The sequence below is a fragment of the Triturus cristatus genome, chromosome 2_2 (genome assembly GCF_964204655.1).
Source record: "Triturus cristatus chromosome 2_2, aTriCri1.1, whole genome shotgun sequence".
Taxonomy (NCBI): Eukaryota; Metazoa; Chordata; class Amphibia; order Caudata; family Salamandridae; genus Triturus; species Triturus cristatus.
Window position 1 is genome coordinate 588,482,400 of NC_140582.1, and position 21,211 is coordinate 588,503,610.

Sequence of the window (21,211 nt, forward strand, 5' to 3'; positions counted from 1 at the left end):
AGGGAACCATCTCCAGTGTGCTGCAGGAACCCACCCTGCCTCTGATGCCTGCCAACTCAACTCCCCCTTCTCCCCCTTCTCAGCCTGCCAGGGAGATGTGCCATCTTCTTATGCTCCCACCAAGATAAGTGCTGCCCTGAAATTTGGACTGTTGTGGTGCGCTCTGCAGGACCAACAGGTAAAGCGCTGTGTCCATCTAGCGCTGTGCTGCCAGGACTGTGCCCCCAAGATAGAAGTTGCCTGCTGTTATGCGCTGAGTCACCTCACAGTGCTATCTTCCTGCTCCAGGACTGAATTGTGGCTGTGCCCCCCCGCCTGCACGTGGTGCCTTGTAAACGTGGTGCCTTGTAAACGTGGTGACTTTCAAGCGCTATGCCTTTTTAGCGCTATGCCCTTTAAGCGCTATGCCTTGTATGCGCTGTACCTCGTGAGCGCTGTGCCTCTTAAGCGCTGAGCCTTCTCGGCGCCGTGAGCCCCCAAGTCACTGCCGTGGCTCCGGCGCCGCGATTGCTGAAGCGTTACCAGCCCCAAATCACCGCCGCAGCCTGGCGCTGCTAGAGGACCCCACCGCGGCCCCCGAAGCCTGGGAACGCCGCCGCGATCAAAGAGAAGGCCGCGCCGGGCCTCACCACGTGACGCGAGTGCCGGGGAAGGCCGTGCCGGGCCTCATCACGTGACGGGGGTGCCGGCCGCGTCACCGACGGCACCTCCGCTCTAATCGTGCACCCATTGGCGGGTGTAGCCGTGCCCTCTGCGAGCCGCGCTCTGATTGTCTCCCAGGCCCCGGGCGGCGAAGGAAGCCCGGAGCCCTCCAAGAAGCGGTGTGGCGGGGCCGGGGACCCGAAGAGAACTCATCAGACCGTAAAGCATTCTGTCCCCCCCTTCCAGGCGAGACCCAAGTGCAGAGTGGAACGGGCCACCTGGGGGCAGGGGCGCGAGGGGCTTGCCAGTGCCAGTGTGCCACAGGTCGGCCTACAGGCCTCAAGTGCAGAGTGGTGAGTGTAGGGTTCCTGGGGGCCGGGAAGAACATACATTGCCCCTTGACAACGCGGAGTATTGGCCTAAGGTGTTGATGCTCTTTTGAGGCAAGACTTCTGGAAAGGCATGAATTGCCCTCCCCCCTGAGAACTACCTGCATGGGTGACCTGAGCTTATTAACTGAGGCTGAGAAGTTGTTGGTACTAACCCAATAAGTGAATTTACCCAAGTTTTGCTCAGTAAATTGATTGTTGCCATGACATGCCTTATCTCATTACAGGAATGAATTTATTGTTGTATCGAATTGCCCTATTTGATGCCCAGGAATGAATTAATTGTAGAATTGAAATGCACTACTTTGTTCCCAGGTATGAATTAACTGTTGCGCTGAATTGCATTGCTCTATCTGCAGGAAGGAATTGATTGTTGCCCTGCGACCATTGGTTTAGTCCCTTAAAAGAATTGACTGCTATGTTGAATTACCCTCCCTATCCTTGAATACATTGATTGGTACATTGAGGAGTATTGATCCAGTGCTTTGAATGAATTTATAGTTGACTTGCATCTGCCCGCCTATTCCTGAAATTAATTCATTTTCCCCACTTTGAAGTAAATAAAGAATTTTGTTTTCATCAAACCACTTGGTGTTGTGTCCTTCATTGTGTTCGCAAGGCTGAATCCGCGAGAGTGAGTGCTGCACAACTGCTTTACACATTGCCTTCGGGTGCCTTCCTACCTCGCACCAAGCTACCACGTCGGAATTGGTGACCCCAGTTCTAACAGTTCCTATGGAAATTAACATGGAGAAAAAACGTTTTGGGACCCCCCGAAACTTTCAAGACAGGAGTTGACCAGAGCGGACCATTAGTTTTGAAAATTTCACAAAGATTTGTCAAACAGCACCAAAGAGATAGGCAAATCAAAAAACTTTTTTCCTATAGAAACTAGGTCCTAACTATAACTACCTATTGGCGACTGCCAATAGGTAATATATATATATGACAGCACACCTCCATTCCAAAAGGAAAGTGAGCACACACACGAGGCTGCTAAGTAAAAAGCTTCTTTATTTCATCCGGCCTTCCTCAGCCCAATAAGTCAAGAGAGACACTTTTTGACTGATGCAGCAGCCTTTATCTATCCAGTTTTGGCGCTGTATTTTTGAAACAATTTATACTGATAAAATCATAAACATGAAAAAAACCTATGTGCGGTTCATAAACATAAACAAAATATAACTCATAGTGAAGAACACCAATTGTACCGCCCTAAAAAAGATATGTAAAAGGAATACAGTTTTGTTGTTAACAGTTGCAGAACTCAGGAATGCTTGTGATGGACTGAATATTCACACCTAAATAGTGTATATGTGCTGCTGCACTGAATGAAAGGTTCAATACTTGAAGCTAGTCCAACGTATATAAATATTGCACGTTTGCATGTAAACCATAGATCAGAAAATATAAAACGTCAATTAATGTCAGGCTTTAAAAAAACAGCATGAGCCGACCTATACAGCTCGCGCATTTAAAAGTGCTGTGTACATTTAGGCTTTGCAAGTGAACTGCTGTGGGAGGATACGCGCATTAGCCCCTCGGCATTTGACATACGAAATGCGATGTGCACTTAATACATTTTTATAGTTCTCTCCACACATCTGATATTGTAGCAATTCAACTGACGTACTACAATGTAATCTGAATGGAAAACTTATGAAGGCATCGAGGTATATATATATGTATACAAACACACACTAAAATAACAACGTTTACAGGGATGTTATAGTTAAGCTCAGATTTCACTCCTACACAATCAGGGAAATTCAGCAGTTATAGTTACCTGAGCTTACTATAACTGACTCCCCCACAATGCACTGCTTATGAGATCCTTTAGACTGTGACTGAGGGAGGAAAATGAAGTAACTTCTTTAATGTAAGTTGAACAGAGACTTCACCTTGCACCTGACCGACAAGGTTGATGGGATGTCTGGCAGATCTTGATGTAGCAAAAAAAATGTCAATGTGTCACCCGAACAGCATCTAGTTCATTTCCCAACAGAGAGCATCTTTTGCAGTGGAAGACTCCCAACAAATACCCATTGATTGCAGCATTTAGGGCTTCAATGAGATATGAATATTTCTCGAATAGATAAATAGAGTAATTTTACATGCTTTGGTCAACAAACAAGAATTGATTGACAGCAAAGCTGTGAGCTCCTTGGGGTTTACCTATAGTTTGTGCTAGGAAAGCTCATATATTGCATAACAGTTTCAGTATGTGACGAGCCACACTATTATGAGGGTAATTCAGGCATGTGTTTATAGTAGATGTAGCATAACAGTGAGGTAAAAGAACTGATAGAACACCATCTTGTCTGCTCTGCCAAGTTGAATGTATGGCAGATCTGTATGAAGGTGACTTGAAGGGTTGGGAATAGTGCCCAGAAAGTGAGATGGGATTATAGCCAGAGTGTCGACATCTTTAGTCCAAAGATTCAGTTTGTTGTGCTGCTCAACATTCAGCCAAAGTTAGTTGCCCTCATCCACTTATTTTTGCAACTAGTGGAGACAATCTTACTCTAATCTTCTGTTTGCCAGTTGTATTGGAATCTAAATGTCTGTTTTAGTATTGCTAGTTTGCATATGGTGGCTGACACTGAAACTCTCTGTGATTCATGCAAGGGAGATCACCAGGGCCCTGAAGGGGGCCAGTGGGAAAAAGAAATAGGAGGTACACCACAGGCTGCCTGTTTTGTTTTTGATAAGTGATGTATGAAAGGTACCACTTTAAAACCTGTTATTACATCAAGCAAGACCATTGTATCTGGTCCCACATATATACAATGCAAACACAATGGAACACAAGTAATAAATTAGTTGACAACATTGATTAAAATGTAAGGGGTTTATTCTCCTTTGTCAAGCATTTTCTACATACAGGACAGTCACATGATGTAGGTTACATTTGAATAATGTATAAGAGACAGACTAAATCATCAAATGGCAAACAGTACAGGGGCTTGTTCACAATGGAGAAATTATTTATAAGGAAAGCAGAATTCAGTAACTAGAAAGGTAAGCAGACTTATTTCTGTAAATCCACTGCACCTCCCGGAAGTTTCCGCAGGCTAAAGAGAGAGCTATGACTTGATACAGGATGCTGGCAACACAAAACAGATCACTAACCGACTTGCTTTATATTTCAATGTAATACACATCAACACAACTTAATATGCAGTATTAATAAATTAGGTGTAATTGCATGACATAATAGCAATGAATGCATTGAAGTATAATGAACATGTAATCTAATACAACAGAAAGAAAGAAGTCCTCCCAAAAACATGTATGCAATTGAGTTAGGATATGTTCTGCTTAAGTTATTATATCTATGAATCACTCGGTATTCAACTTTTACACATACCACAATCTAACTGGTTCAAACTACAATGGAAGTTTCTTCACTCCTACCTACAATGCTAGGCAATATCTCGGATTACAGTGGTATTTACAACAGAATAAGACTTTATGAGGGATGCAGTGGTTCAGCCTTAATCCTGTAATTGAAACCTACAATTCCTAAAATCTCTTCTTTTGGGGAAAGAAGGTGGACCCAATGGCCTCTGGATGCTTAACTCTTGAGGTATATTTAATCAACGTTCTGCAGCTATTAAATATTTATCACCATCAGTTAATGTAATTATTTAAGGGATATCACAGTGCTAGATTGCTGTAGGCCCTCGGAGCAATGTACTAGTCTCAATCTGAGAAGAGCCAAGCTTGTATGCTCTTTCTAAACCTGACATGGTCGGAGGTGAGACAAAGTGCCATGGACATTAGGTTCCAGTTTGCAGCTGCCAAATTGGAGAATGAGAGACTGCCTGATCTGGCTTTTTTAGTGATTTTGGCATTGGCTAGTGCTAAGTTTGATGATCACAGATTTCACACAGGTTTTTAGAATTCCACCTTTGAACGTAGACTTGCAGGACCAAGGTTGCAGAGTGCCTTGTGGGTATGTCATAGATTAAATCTGGCTCTTTTAAGTATTGGCTGGCAATTGAGTATTTTTTAACAGACCGATGCTGAGCTGTACCTGTCTTTCTTACAAATGAGTTTGGCAGCCACATTTTGTATTACCTGAAGTCGTGTGAAGCAAAATTCTGCCATGCCCACAAAAAGGGTATTTCCATAGTCCAATCTACTTGTACTTAGTGCTTGAACTACGGTTCTATGCCAATCCATGGCGATCCAACAGAACAATTTTGATAGCAGCTTGAGAAGGCCTAAACATTTGCCACATGTGGTGTTGACCTGCTCCTGGAGGCAGAGGGTGTCATCAATAAATACACTGAGGTTTTACTTTTTTGCCACGTAGGTTCTGGTAAAGAGCCCAGTGAAGATAGCCACCAGGAAGAGCCCTAGATCTGATGGGCACCACTGAGAAGTAGGATCTCTATTTTATCAGCATTCAGCTTTCGCAATGTTCCTCTGAAAGCTGGTGTGGTTTTTCCTGGTTTTTTGTTGTCTCTCGCTGATAGAGATGACCATTTGGGTATCATCAGCATAAGAACAACTCTCAAAATGTTTCTGACAATATTTGCCAAGAAAGAGACATACACATTACAAATGGTGGGACTCAGTGAAGAGCTTTAGGGACAAATCATTTGGATAAATGGGAGGATGAACTGAAGGCATTTAGATGAACTACTTGGGTTCTTTTGCTTAAGAAGGAGCCGAACGATTGAAGGACCCTACATTTTTATCCCCTTCATTGAAACCTAGCCAGTCTCTATCTGACCATCTTAGTCACTTTTTGAGGATAAAATCTTCAAAATCTAGTCAGATTGACCTGTAATAAGTGATTTCGCTGACCATATTCCAAAATCTAAATTGGCATCCTTCCAAACTCTGTCCATAGAGGATGTGTCAACCTCCTTCAGGAACTGTAAGTCGGAGTCCCTAATGGATCAAATACTCCCAAAAATTCTAGGGTCCTTCCCAGATACAATTGGCCCAACATATAAGGACCTTTTTGCCATCTGCCTCCAGTTATGGGTCATTCCACAGAATGGGAAAGAGCTATTGTGGTTCCTCTTTTGAAAATGGCCAATGCTGACACTGAATGTCTACTGAATGTTAGAACAGTCTCTCTGCTGCCAGCAGCCTCAAAGATCTTATAAAGGTGGGTGAATAAAGAACCTACAACCTTTCTGACTGAGAACAACCTGTCCATCCGGCCCAATAAGGGTTCAGAGCCTGCCACAGCACCGAGGCCACATTTTTAGAGGTCTCTCAGTCAATTAAAACCAGCTTGGACTCGGGCGTTAAAGTGGCTTTGGTGCTATTGGACCTGTAAGCCACATTTGATATGGTAGCTCATAATATCTTGCTGTATAGATTGCAACATCTGAGTGTGCAACTCTGCCTTAAGTTGGCTGGACTCATTCCTTGAGAGATGTGAGCAGATGGTTTGGATGAAACCATATGCCTCAGGTGCAAAAAAGTTGAAGTTGGGCAGTTAATCAATGCTCTTCTCTAAGTTCCACACTCATTTAAATGTCCATTTGGCATCTTTGGTTGAATCATTTAAAACCAAGGTCATCTCATATGCAGATGATACCCTACTCCTGTTCACATATAATGGGGATTCTATAAATCCGAAGGATGCTTTTGCTCACTGTATGGTAGCTTTGCTTGAATGGCTGAAGGCCAACAAATTACAATGTAACCTGATAAAACAGAAACCCTGTTGTTTGGGCGCAATCCTCTTCCAGGATGGGTTGGAGCTTGGCCCAACACTATTCTCCCCACCCTCTCCGACAACAGTGGCTAGAATTTTGAGCATCATGTTTGACGCCCTACTTTCATTTGATACACAGGTAACAGCGATAGTGAAAATGTGTATGTATATTTTTCGCATGCTGAAGAAGATTCTTTACCTGCTTCCGCACAATGCTCAAGTCACAGTGGTCAGATCATTAATCATGTCAATGTTGGACTATACTAATGCATTATACCTAGGCCTCCCTGAATTTCTGATTCAGTGGTTACAATTGTGCAGAATATGGGGGTCTGCCTACTGTATAAAATACTGAATTATACAACAGTATCAGCATTTCGGGTAGACTCCACTGGTTATCAGTTTGGAAATGTATAGTGTACAAAGCACTGACCTTGACACACCAAGCCCTCTACAGCAAAGGGTGTGCGGATCTGAATGAAAGAAGTATGCAATGTAGCCCCAGGAGACCCCTGTGCTTTAGCAATGTTGGTCTAACTGTGGTTCCCCACTACAAAAGGCAATTCAGGGGAGGTTCTTCCTTCATTGTTTGGGAAGCCGGTGTATAGAATCAAGTGCCTGAACAGATAAGGGCTATTACAGATTAAGTAAAATTCAAAAAGCAGCTGAAAACCCCCCTATTCAGACCATAGGATAACAAGAGATCAGTGGCCCACACCTGCTTTCCACTTTGAGTTACTTAAACAGCACCTGGACACTACTTCTGAGTGGCCGTGCACTATAGAGGTGCTAATCATTTCTTCATTTATTCATTCATTCAAGGGCTTTAGAGTGTAGTCCGGAGATTTTTTCTCAATAAACTGTGAGAGACAGTATCAAATGCTGGACAGAGGTCAAGTAGGATTAGGACGGCAGCCTTTGCCCTGATCTACTTCTGGTCTGCAATTGTCTAAAACACGAAGAAGATTCGATTTTTGGCTGTTTTGGGCTCTAAAGCCAGTCTGTGATGTGTTAGCTGGCTATTGACCAAACTTTCCAAACCTTTGGGCATGTAAGGGAGCAGGGGTATAGGGTGATATCGGATAGGATAGAAACATCTATCCATGTTTTCTTGGCTAAAGGAAGTATTAAGGCTTGCTTCCAGATATCAGGGTTCTGTGTGTTGATCAGGGAGAAATAAAGCATTTCGGTCGGATAAGGTCTAAGTATAGGGCCCAAACTGGGGAAAATGAAGTGAGGAAATAGTTTGTTTTTGCTCTCTTGAGTGCTCTGTGATAGTTAATTAGTTTGCGTTTATAAGCCTGTTGGTCCTATAGAATCTTTGAACGCCGCCAAGTTTGCTCAAGCTATTTACATTTTCTTTTCTCTGTTTTGAGCTCAAGGGATTACCATTTTTCCAATGGAGAACGTCTGGATTATTTGTTTGCTTTTCAAGGGGTGCAATTATCCAGGCAATTCAAAATTTGCGGAATTGAAGTTGTCTAAATAACTGTCTAGAGATATATCTTTTCAATCTCTGGGGGGACGAAATGACCTAAAGATTTGACCTTAATTTTGCTCCAAGGTCTGTTAGGGTAAGGGGACGAGTGAGGAGTTATTTTTTGAACTATTGGTAATGTAAGAGTGAAGTCCATTAAAAAATGGTTAGACCAGAGTAGTGGATTAATCACATGGATTTTGGTCAATCCCAGTGCTTGAGAATCATTAGTCTGAAGTGTGACCTGCTATGTGGATAGGGACAGTAATCCATTGTTTTAGGTAGAGGATTAGCATTTTACTCTCCAGCCTTTTGCAAAGAGGGTCCTCCATGTTTTCATAATGTAAATTGAGATCCCTGACCACTAAAAATTGATCTTCTTGTCAGCTTAGTAGGGACAGCCATTTGAGGAGATTTAAAGCCAATTAGGAGTACAGTGCCTCCGAGCAGCCCCTAAACTTTGTAAGACAGCTGAAGGCTAAGATTTCACAGTGTAGTGTCGAAGAACTGTGTTCAGTGGGAAGGATATATTTGTTTTTCAAAATGATGACAATACCACCTCCTTGTTGGCCTACTTTGTCACACTTCTAGAACGTATAGCCTATGGAAACTGCGGCAGTGATCCCGGGTAGGGTGCAGCTATTGATCCAGGTTTCCCTAATGAATTCTAAATCTGGGTTGGAGTCATTGATTACATTCCAAATCTCCATACAATGTTTAGGTAGAGATCTGGCATTGAAGTAGGTACATTGTAGAGTTAGTCCTTCACAATTATTTGTTTGGATGGTGCGTGGCTCCTTGCTGGGCCAGCCTACCCATTTGCAGATAAGGCAAGAGAAGGCACCCTCTAGCTGTAGAATGCAGTGCTGCTTTACAAGAGGCTCTCTGAGCAGCACGAGTATGTGGGATGACAGATAAAAGTGATTACTTAAAGTGGCAAATAAAACTTGGAACAAGCCTTATCATAAAGCCACAAACACAATAGGTACAATATCACGCCAGGATTAAATGCTGCTGCATTATCTGACAATGTTTGAAAGACTTCGGGGCATATTATCAAGCACGGTGTTAAAATTATCGCCACTTTTGCAGCAGAAAACTGCTGCTAAAGCGGCAATATTGGGCTTGATAATATGCCGCAGAGAATTCCAATAGAAGCCCATGTTGACACCAGAACATGGACTTCTATGGGAATTCTCAAGGGCATATCATCAAGCCCATTATCGCCGCTTTAGCGGCAGTTTTCTGCCGCTAAAGAGACGATCATTTTAACGCTGTTTCTTGATAATATGCCCCTTCATCCTTTAGCGTATTACATCAAGTGGGATTTTAAGGCACAAGCCACAAGTTTCAGCATTAGTGAGTTTAGACATTCTGGGGCATATTATGAAGAATGGCGTTAAAAAGATCGCCTCTTTAGCGGCAGGAAACTGCCTCTAAAGCGGCGATAATGGGCTTGATAATATGCCCTTGGGAATTCCAATAGAAGCCCATGTTCTGAATATCCAAGGACCATCAGAGTTTTTAGGCATCTGTCTCGGGTCTTGACACTTTTCCAACTGAAATATTTTGAAAGGACAGGGAGGGTCGAACAGAATTCACGCTACACACACTACACTTAAATTGTTGCTCAAATTCACACATTCCTGCGGGACCACGTCTTTTAAAATTGCATATTGTCATGTACCAGCACCATTTCAGGATTCTCTTAATATCACTAGGAAAGTATGCATAACAGGCAAACCAGCCATGTGGCTCGTCATATAGCATCTTATACCAAGTCAAACTTTAGTGACGTGTCATTTTCAAGTGCATCAGGAAAAACATTTTCGTTTTGTGGCATGCAAATCTAGTGTGTCATTGATAGAAAGTAAAAGATGTCGGTCCGATGGCAAAACACCAACTCGGAATGTCCCTAATTCATTGTTGTTACTTTGTCTTCACTCAGCCTGTCATTTCCATATAACTGTGTGGAAATATGCACGTTTAAAATCAAGCACACAATTTGCATACCTTTCACTGTGTTTAGACTAATCAAAACTGGTGCTGTAATATTAGATACTTGTATAGATAGTATCTGTAAATGTGTATAAAAACATTTCAGGAGCTTTGTGTTATTAGAGTCCTTCACCATCGACGATTTCTGGCATTTTAATTACATACCCATAATATCTGCAGACTTACAGTCCTGATTCTGTCTGTGGCCTGTATCAGCTTTTAGTTTTCTAAAATCAGGGCACCTAAGGGTATTAGCAAATGAAAGGGCACAACAATAATGCTGCAGCGAAGGTGCACCTGTAATTGTTTTCAAACTGCAAACTTCTGTTATTGCCACTTAATTGCATAATTATAGTAATATCAATACAATGTATTATCAATCCTCTTTGCTTTTACGAGCGATGCTATCTTCAAATCTCACACCATAAAATAGGAATAATTCCACTAATATATTTAATGTGTCTCTGTTGCAATAGCTCTTTCCTGCATTGTCTTACTAACAGTCATGTTATGTTAGGAACAAGTGCTGGCCGTTCTACTGAGGCAGCCACATTCAGGAAATACAAAGAAACCACGAGGCTAACAAAACATTAGAACTGATCTTTTAAAGTTATTAGATATAAGAACTAGAGTACTGTGGCAAACACACGCTTAGAATGTCCCTGGGCTCTGGTTCTTGGAATATTCCTGTTTAAATATGAACATTTAAAATCACATAATATTCATTCAATTTTCCACATTTAATTACCGCAAGAGGCTCGACTATTTTGGTAGCTTGTGAATTTGGGTCTCGTGATTAGGTGTGACAGTAAAGTGCCTATGACTATCTAAGGCTCTCACTGTTTTTTTATTTGTATATTGGTGAGCGTTAGACCTGGCATCTTTTGGCGTGTTTCCCCTGTCTTTTTGCTTTCTGGCCTCCTGTTTTTGATGATAAGTTGTACTTCGTTTTGCTGGTTTAGTGCCTCTGCGCACTTTCTCCCTGCTATTCAGTGTTAAAGTGTTAAAGTGTTTAAACACTTCACTAACGATGATGCTGATGCTTGCATATTGACTGCCAGCACGCCGAGGATAACTGAACCACTTCACACAGCAGCTCTGGTCTCACCAAAGCTGCTGGACGACCAGCACCGCTGCCTACACTGCAACCTGAGGGCTCCTCACGCTGATCCTCTGCACTTTGCACCACAGCCCTGATGCCCGCCGACGCCGGCGCTCCAGACTTCAACCGCATGGAGTTTGATCTATAACCTGTGTGACTTCTAGGGCCTGGCGACCTCCGCACCAATGCCTGTTGACGCTGGCTCTTTGGAGCTCACAAGATGTCCCAGACGCCCTGCATTTCTAAAGGCACTGTTCAGCGGGTCTTGCCGACACCGTAGCTGGCTCGCAAAGTTGCAGTCAGCCAGAACTGTTTGGATTTGTTATTCAAAGCCTATTTTTGCTTATTGGTATTTCTAAGAACTGTATGGTGGATTTTAATCGATTTTGGTCTTGTTTGCACAGATAAAATATTGGATACTTTTCTAAAACCGGTATGGTGTCATTTTGTAGTATTTTTACTGTATTACTGTATGTTATTTGCAAACTCTTTTCACACGGCCTCTGAGATAAGCTTTACTGTTTGGCCCAAGCTACCAAGGGGGTGAGCAGGGGTTAGTTTAGAAGTGTATTCCCCATATCCTGACTAGGAAGAAGGGTCCCTATTTGGACAGGGTAACAACCTGCGAACTAGAGACCCCCATTTCTAACAGTGTTAATATTTAATATTGCCCTATGCTCATACGGGGTTCTTTATTAACATTTAGCCCTTGTGCTTGTGTAGTGCAAAGCAAATAATTGCATCAATATACTTTCCAATAAATAGAGTTGTATAGTGCCCATACAACTCTTAGTTAAAAAAACAAATTGTCTACAGTCATTGCCAAATTATACTCCTACTTCTCTGTCCACAGCCTGATTTAGTGTTTGTACTGAAAATCCTGTCTCCTCAGTTTAATAGTAAAAAATGGACACAAAAATAATTCAGCACTGTAACTGTTTACAAATAAAACACAACCGGTATTGCAACTTAGTTTTGTTAATACAGTACATCTCTCCGGAAACTATTTGCTATATTCATATTTGTTTCCTTAATGGATATTACAATTTTTTCCACTTTGCTGTGGTGTCTTATTCATTTCTATTATATGTAAGTGCCTTTAAAAAACTGCTATAATTCCAGTGTTAGACCCTGACAAGAAATGGAAGCAAGCTACAGAGATAACTGACCAAGGAGGTACTTCCATGGATAGCTTTTCAGGGGTCCTATAACTGGGAGACGTTAAGCAGTTCCAGAGTGAGCCACCCAACAAGGAGTAAGCCTGCCTTTACTATTTATTTTCTAGAATCTAGAGGTTAACATAAAAGGAGACTTCAGAGGCAAGAGAAAATAATGGTGTTTAAGTTAGCATTTTTCAAAAATCTAATATTGGGAATTTTCTTTATTCAGCAGCCAAGATTAAATTAATATTTCTGTGTAGGTGTCATGGTCGTTTTTATTTAAAATGGTATGCTAATGATGTTGACTTGTGATATCAATCACATGATGAAGAATAAACAAATAGTGACCATGCAATGCATGAAATGAAATTAAGCTGTTGTCATGACAAAGCAGGCGAAACTATCCGACCCTGCTTAGTGGGCCCTGTTCTCATATTTGACACTATCATAGAATGTGTCCTACATACATTTAAAGCAGTAAAAAATACACGAAATACAACTGATGTATACAAGACGGATGCAACGTTTCTCTCTATTAGAACTGAAACTCCCCATTGAGACAACTCTGCGGTATATGAAATAGACATGATTATAGAATTTCAAACAAAAACGTGCAATATGTTGATAACAATTCAATTAAAATCTTCAATGAATATAACCTCCTTGAAGTTTGTGAGGGAAAAGAACAGAAAAATGAAATGTGGAAACATTGCAGATACACTCAACCCTTCTATCCACAGCCAGATGGAGACCAAGTGCAGCAAAAGTGTTGTCCTCAATGCAGACAAACCGTAGCCACAACAGGAATATATTATACATTATCTCTCTTTTTTCCTCTTGTGAGATATTCCCTTCAAGGCACAAATAGATTAAAACAGCGGACAGGACTTTGATGTTTAAACTTAAGAATTTGATGGTTTCAAGACGTTGCTTATTTCTTATTTAAAAGATACAAAATAAATATACATCTGTCAGAAACTAAAGAACTGTCGGCTTCTGCCCACTAAAATTTGCTCTTCTTTTGCTCATGTTTGTTTTTATTCCCCTTCAAATCCTCAATTTCTAGCTACAACATTGATTTTACTGTCGTTAATTAAAGAACAGGACCCAATGTGTAGACAAGTGCAAATATTATACCAGAATGATTAATCCCAGAATTATTTTTGTCAAAATGTATACAGCTTTGGATTTTAGAAAAATTATTAATTGGGGGGGTATGCAAAGGCCTAACAATACAAAAGGAAACATTTAGTAGTATTGTTTAGATCAGGAAATAAGTGCAATGTAGTCTAAAACTTAAAATGAATAGCTGCCTGTTTTGGATAATTTATGCTTCTCCAACCCAAATAACCGTGTTGCCATTTTCAACTTCAGTAATTTCACAGTTTAACTTATTCAGTCTTCCATCTAGGATGAAGAGTGCCTCTTTTGAGGGTGTCATTAGGTACTGGCCAAAAAGTCCACTGCCTTCTATTACCCTGTTCTTGCTGTTCCAAGGCCATTCCTCCGGTTTCAGCGGTTCCTTTAAACTCTTCACCATCTTAACCTTGCCTGAGGACAATTCCACAAAGAGAACATCAGTTTGTGTGCTAGAGCTGGCATAGACATTGTACTGATGGGCCTCAGTGAATGAAGGCTGGAAGGTCACGTCAGATATGTGCAAGTTGGTGTGGATGTCGAAGGTATCCTCAATTTCGCCTCTGATCGAGATGGACTGGATCCTTACAAGACCTCTAACATCATCAAAGCTGACAAGGTAATGACCATCTGGAGAGACATAGGGCATTCCTGTGACATTTCCATTGTATCCAATAATAGAGTCGGTCACACTGTCCACTACAAGCTGTGGTAGGATTGCCCCAGTGCTATCAGGTTTGCAGTAGATGAAATAGTATCCTCCAAGATGTGTATATGCCAGGGACTCAGGAATACAGTTATAGTCTTTTAAACTGATAGTCGTAATGTATGACATTGTTTCAAGATCTATTTTCTGTAGAATGGCTTCATCTTTGTGGAGAATAAATCCAAATCTGAAAAATAAAATGAATGTCAAGGTCAGTTTTTAATGATATATGATCTTGGATCACCATTTCAAACCTCTTAGGGAATTCATTCTTCAATACCTTATTCAAGTCACAGAAAATACTAATTGTTTTAGTCTTTACAGTAAGGCTCAATCGATCACAAACAAACAGCACAAAGAAACATAAAACATTGAGGGCCTGATTTACAAAACTACACTCACTCTTTTGTGTAAGTTTATGCTTTTTAGCAATTCACAAACCAATTTCATGAGTAGTATCTTTATGACTGCCTATCTTTTTATGTGTGGTGTCTCTGCCATGAGAGTGCCATGAGTGCGGAGACACCGAAACGATACTACTCATAAAATTGCGATGTGAATTGCAAAAAGTCATAAACTAGGACAAAAGTGTAAGTTTACCTTTGAGAATCAGGCTCAATATGAGAAACAAATCTATGTAGCCCTCTTGCATAAATATTTCCTTGTAAAGTTTTTCAGAGACATAACCCTTTAAAATAAAATCTTGCTGATATTGAACCTTCAAGTTTATACAATCATATTTGGACCCGTACATGTAATTCTTCACCCTTGAATAAAACTAGACTGCTTTGGGATTTTCATGCATTTTCTAATGTTTATACCTGAATTAGATCCCCCTCACCTCCTGCTCAATATTCTTATTTAAGCTATGTTCTCTTAGAGATCAGGGGATTGAATACTGGCTGCCTTTTCTTCCTAAAAATATTCAACTTACCGAAAGCAAATAGCTAACAAATGTATTTTAATTTGCAGATATCACATTTCAGCAATGCACATCTCTTGTTGAACTCTTTTTCATGAACATGTTTAACTCTATCCACATCTCCCCACTAATTTTTTCGAAGGGGCTAGTAAAGGGAGTTAGCCTCATTGGAATGCCGCGATCTTTCTGGACACTGCAAATGCAAGGGGATTGGATGGATGTAGATAGATGCGTGAGGGCATAGACAGTGAAGGAACTAGGATATGGGTAGCAAACTAGTGTGTGGTAGAGTTACAAGAGTAAACATTGGGGTACACATGTTAGGATATAGGTAGTTATAGATTTTAAGAGAGTGGTTAATTAAGCTTGTCAAGATAAAATAGTTTCAATAATTTAAACCTGGGCTCAACTCCCTTGTAGCCCTGGCACAAAGCAGACAGGGTTAACTTAGGGAAATAAGTAATATAAATAGCAATAACAAAACAGTTAAAAAGTCAAAACACATTAAAATTCCCACAACCAATTTATAAAAATAGAAAAGAATAAAATGGGTAAAATTACATCACAGTGACAATAGGGAAACCCGAGATATGAAATAAAAAATAAATAAAGACAAGAAGCACCAAGAAAAAACAAAGCGTTAATCAGTGTTTACTATTTGTGGACAGCCTGGACCTAGACATTTCAGGCCAACCATGATGTAGTGTTTCAGATATTCCAGCAGGGTATTCTGTCAAAGATTTTGCCTTCAGGCTTAGGGGCCTACTTATGAGGACACTTGCATCGTGCTTGCACCATGCAATGTGGTGTAAGAGTGATTCAAACCTTAAGACAGATTTTTGAAGCCATGCAAAACCACTTTGAGTGGCTCAAAATTATGGGGTAATGTAACACAGTGAAAACTACTGCCTTGCATTACTCAGCCCTGGGAAGGCATTCTATGAGCGCTGCGTGGGTTTTCATATGCAACTCCCATGGACTTTGATGCATCACCAGATTTACAAGAACTTGTAACCCTGATGTGTCAAAATCTTACACCTTCCCAATTAAGGCATAACGAGGAGAAATATCTCTCTTTCTCCTCGTTTCTTTCTCTTTCTGTGTGTGCTCCATTTTGCATCCCAGGATTGATTTTGTGCAGGAAGCAAGCTCCTAAGTCTCTGAATTGAAAGTTGAAATCCAGCAGGGCATGGTACAGGCTGTATCCCATGACGTCCTCTTGAAGCTGTATAGCCACATGGACGAGGTCCAAAGGTTTTCTAAGTTCCAACTTTTCAGAGTTTCTGGAGCAGTGCCTTTTGGTCTCTTCTAAAGCTCTCAGGAACTATGGGATAGCATTTATGGGCCGAACTCACTCCAGTAGGGTCCTCTTCAGATCAAGTTGCTAGTTGTCAGCTGTGCTCTTCAGGAAAAAGGCCTCCTGCATATTGTTGTTTGGCTATTGCCAGACAGGAGGCCAGTCAACGTATGCTTGTAGTCCACTTCTTTCTACTAAATAGCACTACATGTATCCAGGTCCTGAAAAGTAAATGCTACCAGTGGGTATGTAGCACCTGTTCTGCCACCCACTAAAATAGCCTTTTAAAACATGTGCAAGGCCTGCCACTGCAGCCTGTAGCTCATTTTTAACTGACATTTCAACCTGACAAAATAAACCTTTTGTCACCCTTAAATGTTCCTTTATAATGCATACAATTCAACCCTTAGGTAGACCCTAAAGGTGCTAACACTGGGTTATCCTACTACATTTAATAAGTAATACGATTAGATAGGGAGCAGGTGGAAATATGGTTTTACACTCAAATGAAATGGTAATTTAAAATCCTCTTGAATGTTTAAGTTTTAAGTCCAAATTGTGAAAAAACACTTTTATAAAGTTGGCATTTTCTTGTCCTAATCATGTGTGCCTTCTGCCAGTGTCCTGGGTTACATGTCTGTGAATGGCTTAGCTTTTGGGGTTTGTGTATTACTCCCAGACAATGACACAAAGGGGACTAGGTGTAGAAAGGATGGACGATCCTGCCAGGATGGCTAGGGGTGGACCTGTACCCCCCTTGACTTACATTTCAAAGGAAAGGCTGGCCTCCAGCATACACAAAGGAACCTGAAACCAATCTATTGTCATCACAGACAGCTTGGGGCCTTTACAGGGGAAGGAGACATTTTCTAAAACCAGATGTGGGGATTGTATAGGGAGTCCCGTCTCACAAATGCTGGCACCAAGCATAATTTTTGGACCCTCAGAGCCACTCATCGGAATACTCCAGGACCTGTGGACATTATAGAAGAAGGACTGACCTGCTGCCAGAGGACTAACCTGCTGATTGAGGGCTGCCTTGCTCTCTGAGAAGGGGGCTGGACCTGCTTACTTTCATCCTCGGCTAACAGGAGTGACTCCAAGTGCCAGTTGGCGGACATCCTGTTTGAGCTAGAGGGACATTTCAAGTTCTAGAGACCTCCCTGCAACTACCCAGCTGATCAGAAGTGCCCCTAGAGAATGTATAATGTTACAACAAAGTCTTTAAACCACAATACATTTACAATGCAATCATTACAATTTGTTGTTAAAACGACTTGCGCTAGAGGCGCTGGACTTAGGAATAGTATTATTGACTATTTCAACTCTAGCCTACGTAACAGTAGGGAAGGTGTTGGAATAGTAAATCATACTATTCCTTAGTGTATTCCTAGTGTATAGCACCATCCAAACGAGTCGTTGTAATGACTTGCGTTGTAATGGCCATGTTGTAAATGTATCGCGGTGTAAAGACCAAATTGTAATGGATGGCTCCCGCCCCCATGACTGTGCTGAGACTCTGCCACCATTGACAACCACAAATTCTAAGTTCTGGTGAAGGACCTGCTCTTCGTGCTACAGCGACTGACAGCGATTGACTGACAAAGTGAGATCTACTTTGCTGGTTACAGCAACAGCCTGTTGTGACCGCCAAAGTGAAGCTCCAGCGATGTCTGCGTCCGACCAGCTCTTGTGCACTACCGCAATGACAGCCCACGATGCTCAGCCTGCTCTTTACACTCCAGAAATGACCATCCATGACATGCTCCCTGCTCTTTACGGCCTCCTTCACAGCAAACGAAAATCTTTGCGCTGGACTTTGAGAAGGTAACTTTTTCAGCAGAGCTAACCTGGTCCCAGCATCTGGCCTATGTTCCATTGCAGATGACTTGAATTTGTAACTTCCCCTCGGTTTAGCACAACCAGATGACTGCAAATATCTCGTTCAACTGATTAGATTTTGGTTGTTCTGGTATCATTTTATTTATTAAAATGTATTCTTTGCTTCTGAAATAGTATGGGATTTTAATTGTGTTGTGTTTTCACTTTATTACATTTTTTGTGCTGCATAAATACTTTACACATTGCCTCTAAGCCTGACTACTTTTGTGCCAAGCTACAAGAGGATGAAGCACAGCCTAATTTAGTGATGTTTGTGGTTCACCTTGACAAGGATTGTGGCTGTGTCCTTGTTGGAGCTTCCACCACCCACAAGCAATACCCAATAACTTATAGGTCGCTTTCAAGGTAATACATTTCCTTATCCCTTCCTAGCTGTCCTTCCTGAGCTGATAAGTGCCATATACCTCAAACCCAGGTCCTCTTGCCGAAAGGCCTAAGTCATTGTTTCTATCTGGAAGCCATTTTCACACCTTACAATTGGGAAGCAGTGACAGGCCAGCTGCTGCTAGACTAACGATAATTTGCCTGCTGGGGAATCAGGTAGATAAAGTCTAACTTTTTTAAAAGCCACTTTTGCTAAATATTTCTTTAAATTCCAAGTTCACAACTGAATTGGATTGTTAAAAAATATTAAACATATTGTTTGAATTGTTCAAGCAGCTTGTCTCAAACCAAAGTTAGAAGTCAACTATAGCCCTTCACAGTGAAAATAGGTTGAGGGAGCTATTCACTGTGAGTACATGTCAACATACATTTTTGCATGTATCACTTTTAAAATAGTTGGCACCCTACCTTCTGCACTACAAGGCCTACTTAGGGTTTGACTTATTTAATAGATTAAAATAGGGTTTTTTTCCTGAGAAAAAGGGTTATTTTGAAAGGTAGGTCTGCATGTCGAAAAGATGCAAGAGTCAGACTATACAGGTTGGACTGAAACAGTGTGACTCATTCCAGCCTAGGAGATGCCATTATATAAACTGCAGTGCACAGGTGACATTTAACTTTTCCATATTATTGGTGTATGCTCTGCAGCATAATATAGGCATGGTCACAGAAATAGGTTCATAGGCAGCTGCAAAGGTATGGGATAAAGGATGGAGGGTATAGGTAAGGCTAGAGGTACATGAGTAGTAGTAGGAGATCGTTACAACAAACAAATGATGGACGGAATGTTGACAATGCAGACATTTTCCCCCAGTCAAGAGATCTGGGTTAAATTCATCGTTCTAGTAGGAGATGCCAAAACCATTGGATAGTTAGGAGTAGAAGTATTAGATATAGATGGGTACAGTTACAATGCTACAGAAAGGATTAAAGGACAGGGGTAAGGAACAACAATTGAAGGAGAGGTGTCAGAACCAGCTGGGGTAGATGAAGAGTGAGAAATATGGGGTGAATTAAAGTAGAGTAGGCACGGAGACAAAAGAAGGTTGGCTTCGTTGGATGTAAGAGAGAAACAGGGAGTGTATGTGATCCACGAAAAAACATACTTTAAGGATTTTTTCCCACATAAATAGCATTCACAATGATAGGTTGAACATACTGGGATTGCTATTCAATTGAAAAACATCTTAGAATAAAATTTGTGGAGAATATTTTCCCAGAACAGATTTCCTTAAGCGTGCGTTTCTCAAGGATCAGGATCATGTACTGTAAGAAGACAGACAGGGAACCTTCCCAGTCCCCTAGTGGAATGTTCAACCATTAGAATTCAGTTTGGGCGAGTGGTGAATATTCTGCAATTCCCATCTATTACGTTTAGGAAGTTAAAATGAGGAAGAAGTCTAAGCTGCTCTGTGTGGGTTCTTCAGCAAAGTAAAGATCCTGATACAAACGTTGCCTCTCTGATTCACATACCATATTCACTGCTTGCAGTTTTTTCCAGACATTTCAACGTGAGGACCATGGGCAGACAAAGCTAATAAAAAAGTCTGATATTCTTCAGAAAGTAGTTGTTAATCTAAAAAATAAACATTTGTTTGAAATTTGGATGGGAGCATGTTAGACCTGGCATCTTTTGGCATAGCCTCCCCTGACCTTCTTGGCTGCCGACCTCATGTTTGGGCCTTGTTTTGCTGGTTTAAGACTTTGAAGACGTTTGACACTGCCATTCCATGCCAAAGCATGGTGCTTGTCATATATATACTGGTGGCAGGTGTATACATGATTGGCTGATTCGAGTTTGCTGTAATTCCCTTGCCTCGGGGTAAAACATATACCCAGGGCATGTGACTTGATTGCACCTCGGTAGGCCTACAACACTGATTGTGCCATCCACAGAGGAATCTCATTGATTGTGCCACAGGTTTGCCCTGGTGTGGTTTGAGTGTGCAGGTTACTGTTTCTAGGCTTGGCATTTCAAAGCTACGTGCCAAGGTTCTGCATGTCTCTTGCTATAGAGCTGTTCTCCCTGTTGGCAGGGTGTGGTGTTGGAAAGAGGTAGGGCAATTGTGCATGTGCATTACATGCAAGGGCTATGAATGGCACTGGATGGTGTGTTTGGTACGACAGGGCTTGCTTCTCACATTGGATTAGCATGGGGGGAATGCAGGCAAAGGTTATTGAGCAGGTTTCCCTATTTGCAGGGTAATAACAGTACACTGTTTGGTATCAATGAGTTCCCAATAGTGAATCCTCTCCGGTAGTGCAAGTGAACCCGACATTATGTGTGTGGAAAGTGGGCATTTGGATGCTCGGTGCTCTGTGTGCCTGCCGACCTGTCTCCAATTCATATCTGACTGCTGCGGGACAACTACTTATGTGCATGCCTGATAGAAGCTCATAAACTAAGGA

General features: G+C 41.5%; 1 protein-coding gene across 2 annotated transcripts in view; it reads right to left on the reverse strand.

Annotated features, from left to right (window-relative positions):
• Nucleotides 1-3,884: 3,884 nt before the first annotated feature.
• The window catches only part of FSTL5 (follistatin like 5), a 2,810,134-nt gene continuing 2,792,807 nt past the window's right edge, over nt 3,885-21,211 (reverse strand). For both annotated transcript variants that reach the window (XM_085641771.1, XM_085641770.1), the window contains one exon: nt 3,885-14,484. In XM_085641771.1, the coding sequence (XP_085497897.1) occupies nt 13,782-14,484 (703 nt within the window). In that variant the 3' untranslated portion in view covers nt 3,885-13,781. The remainder of the gene's footprint in view (nt 14,485-21,211) is intronic.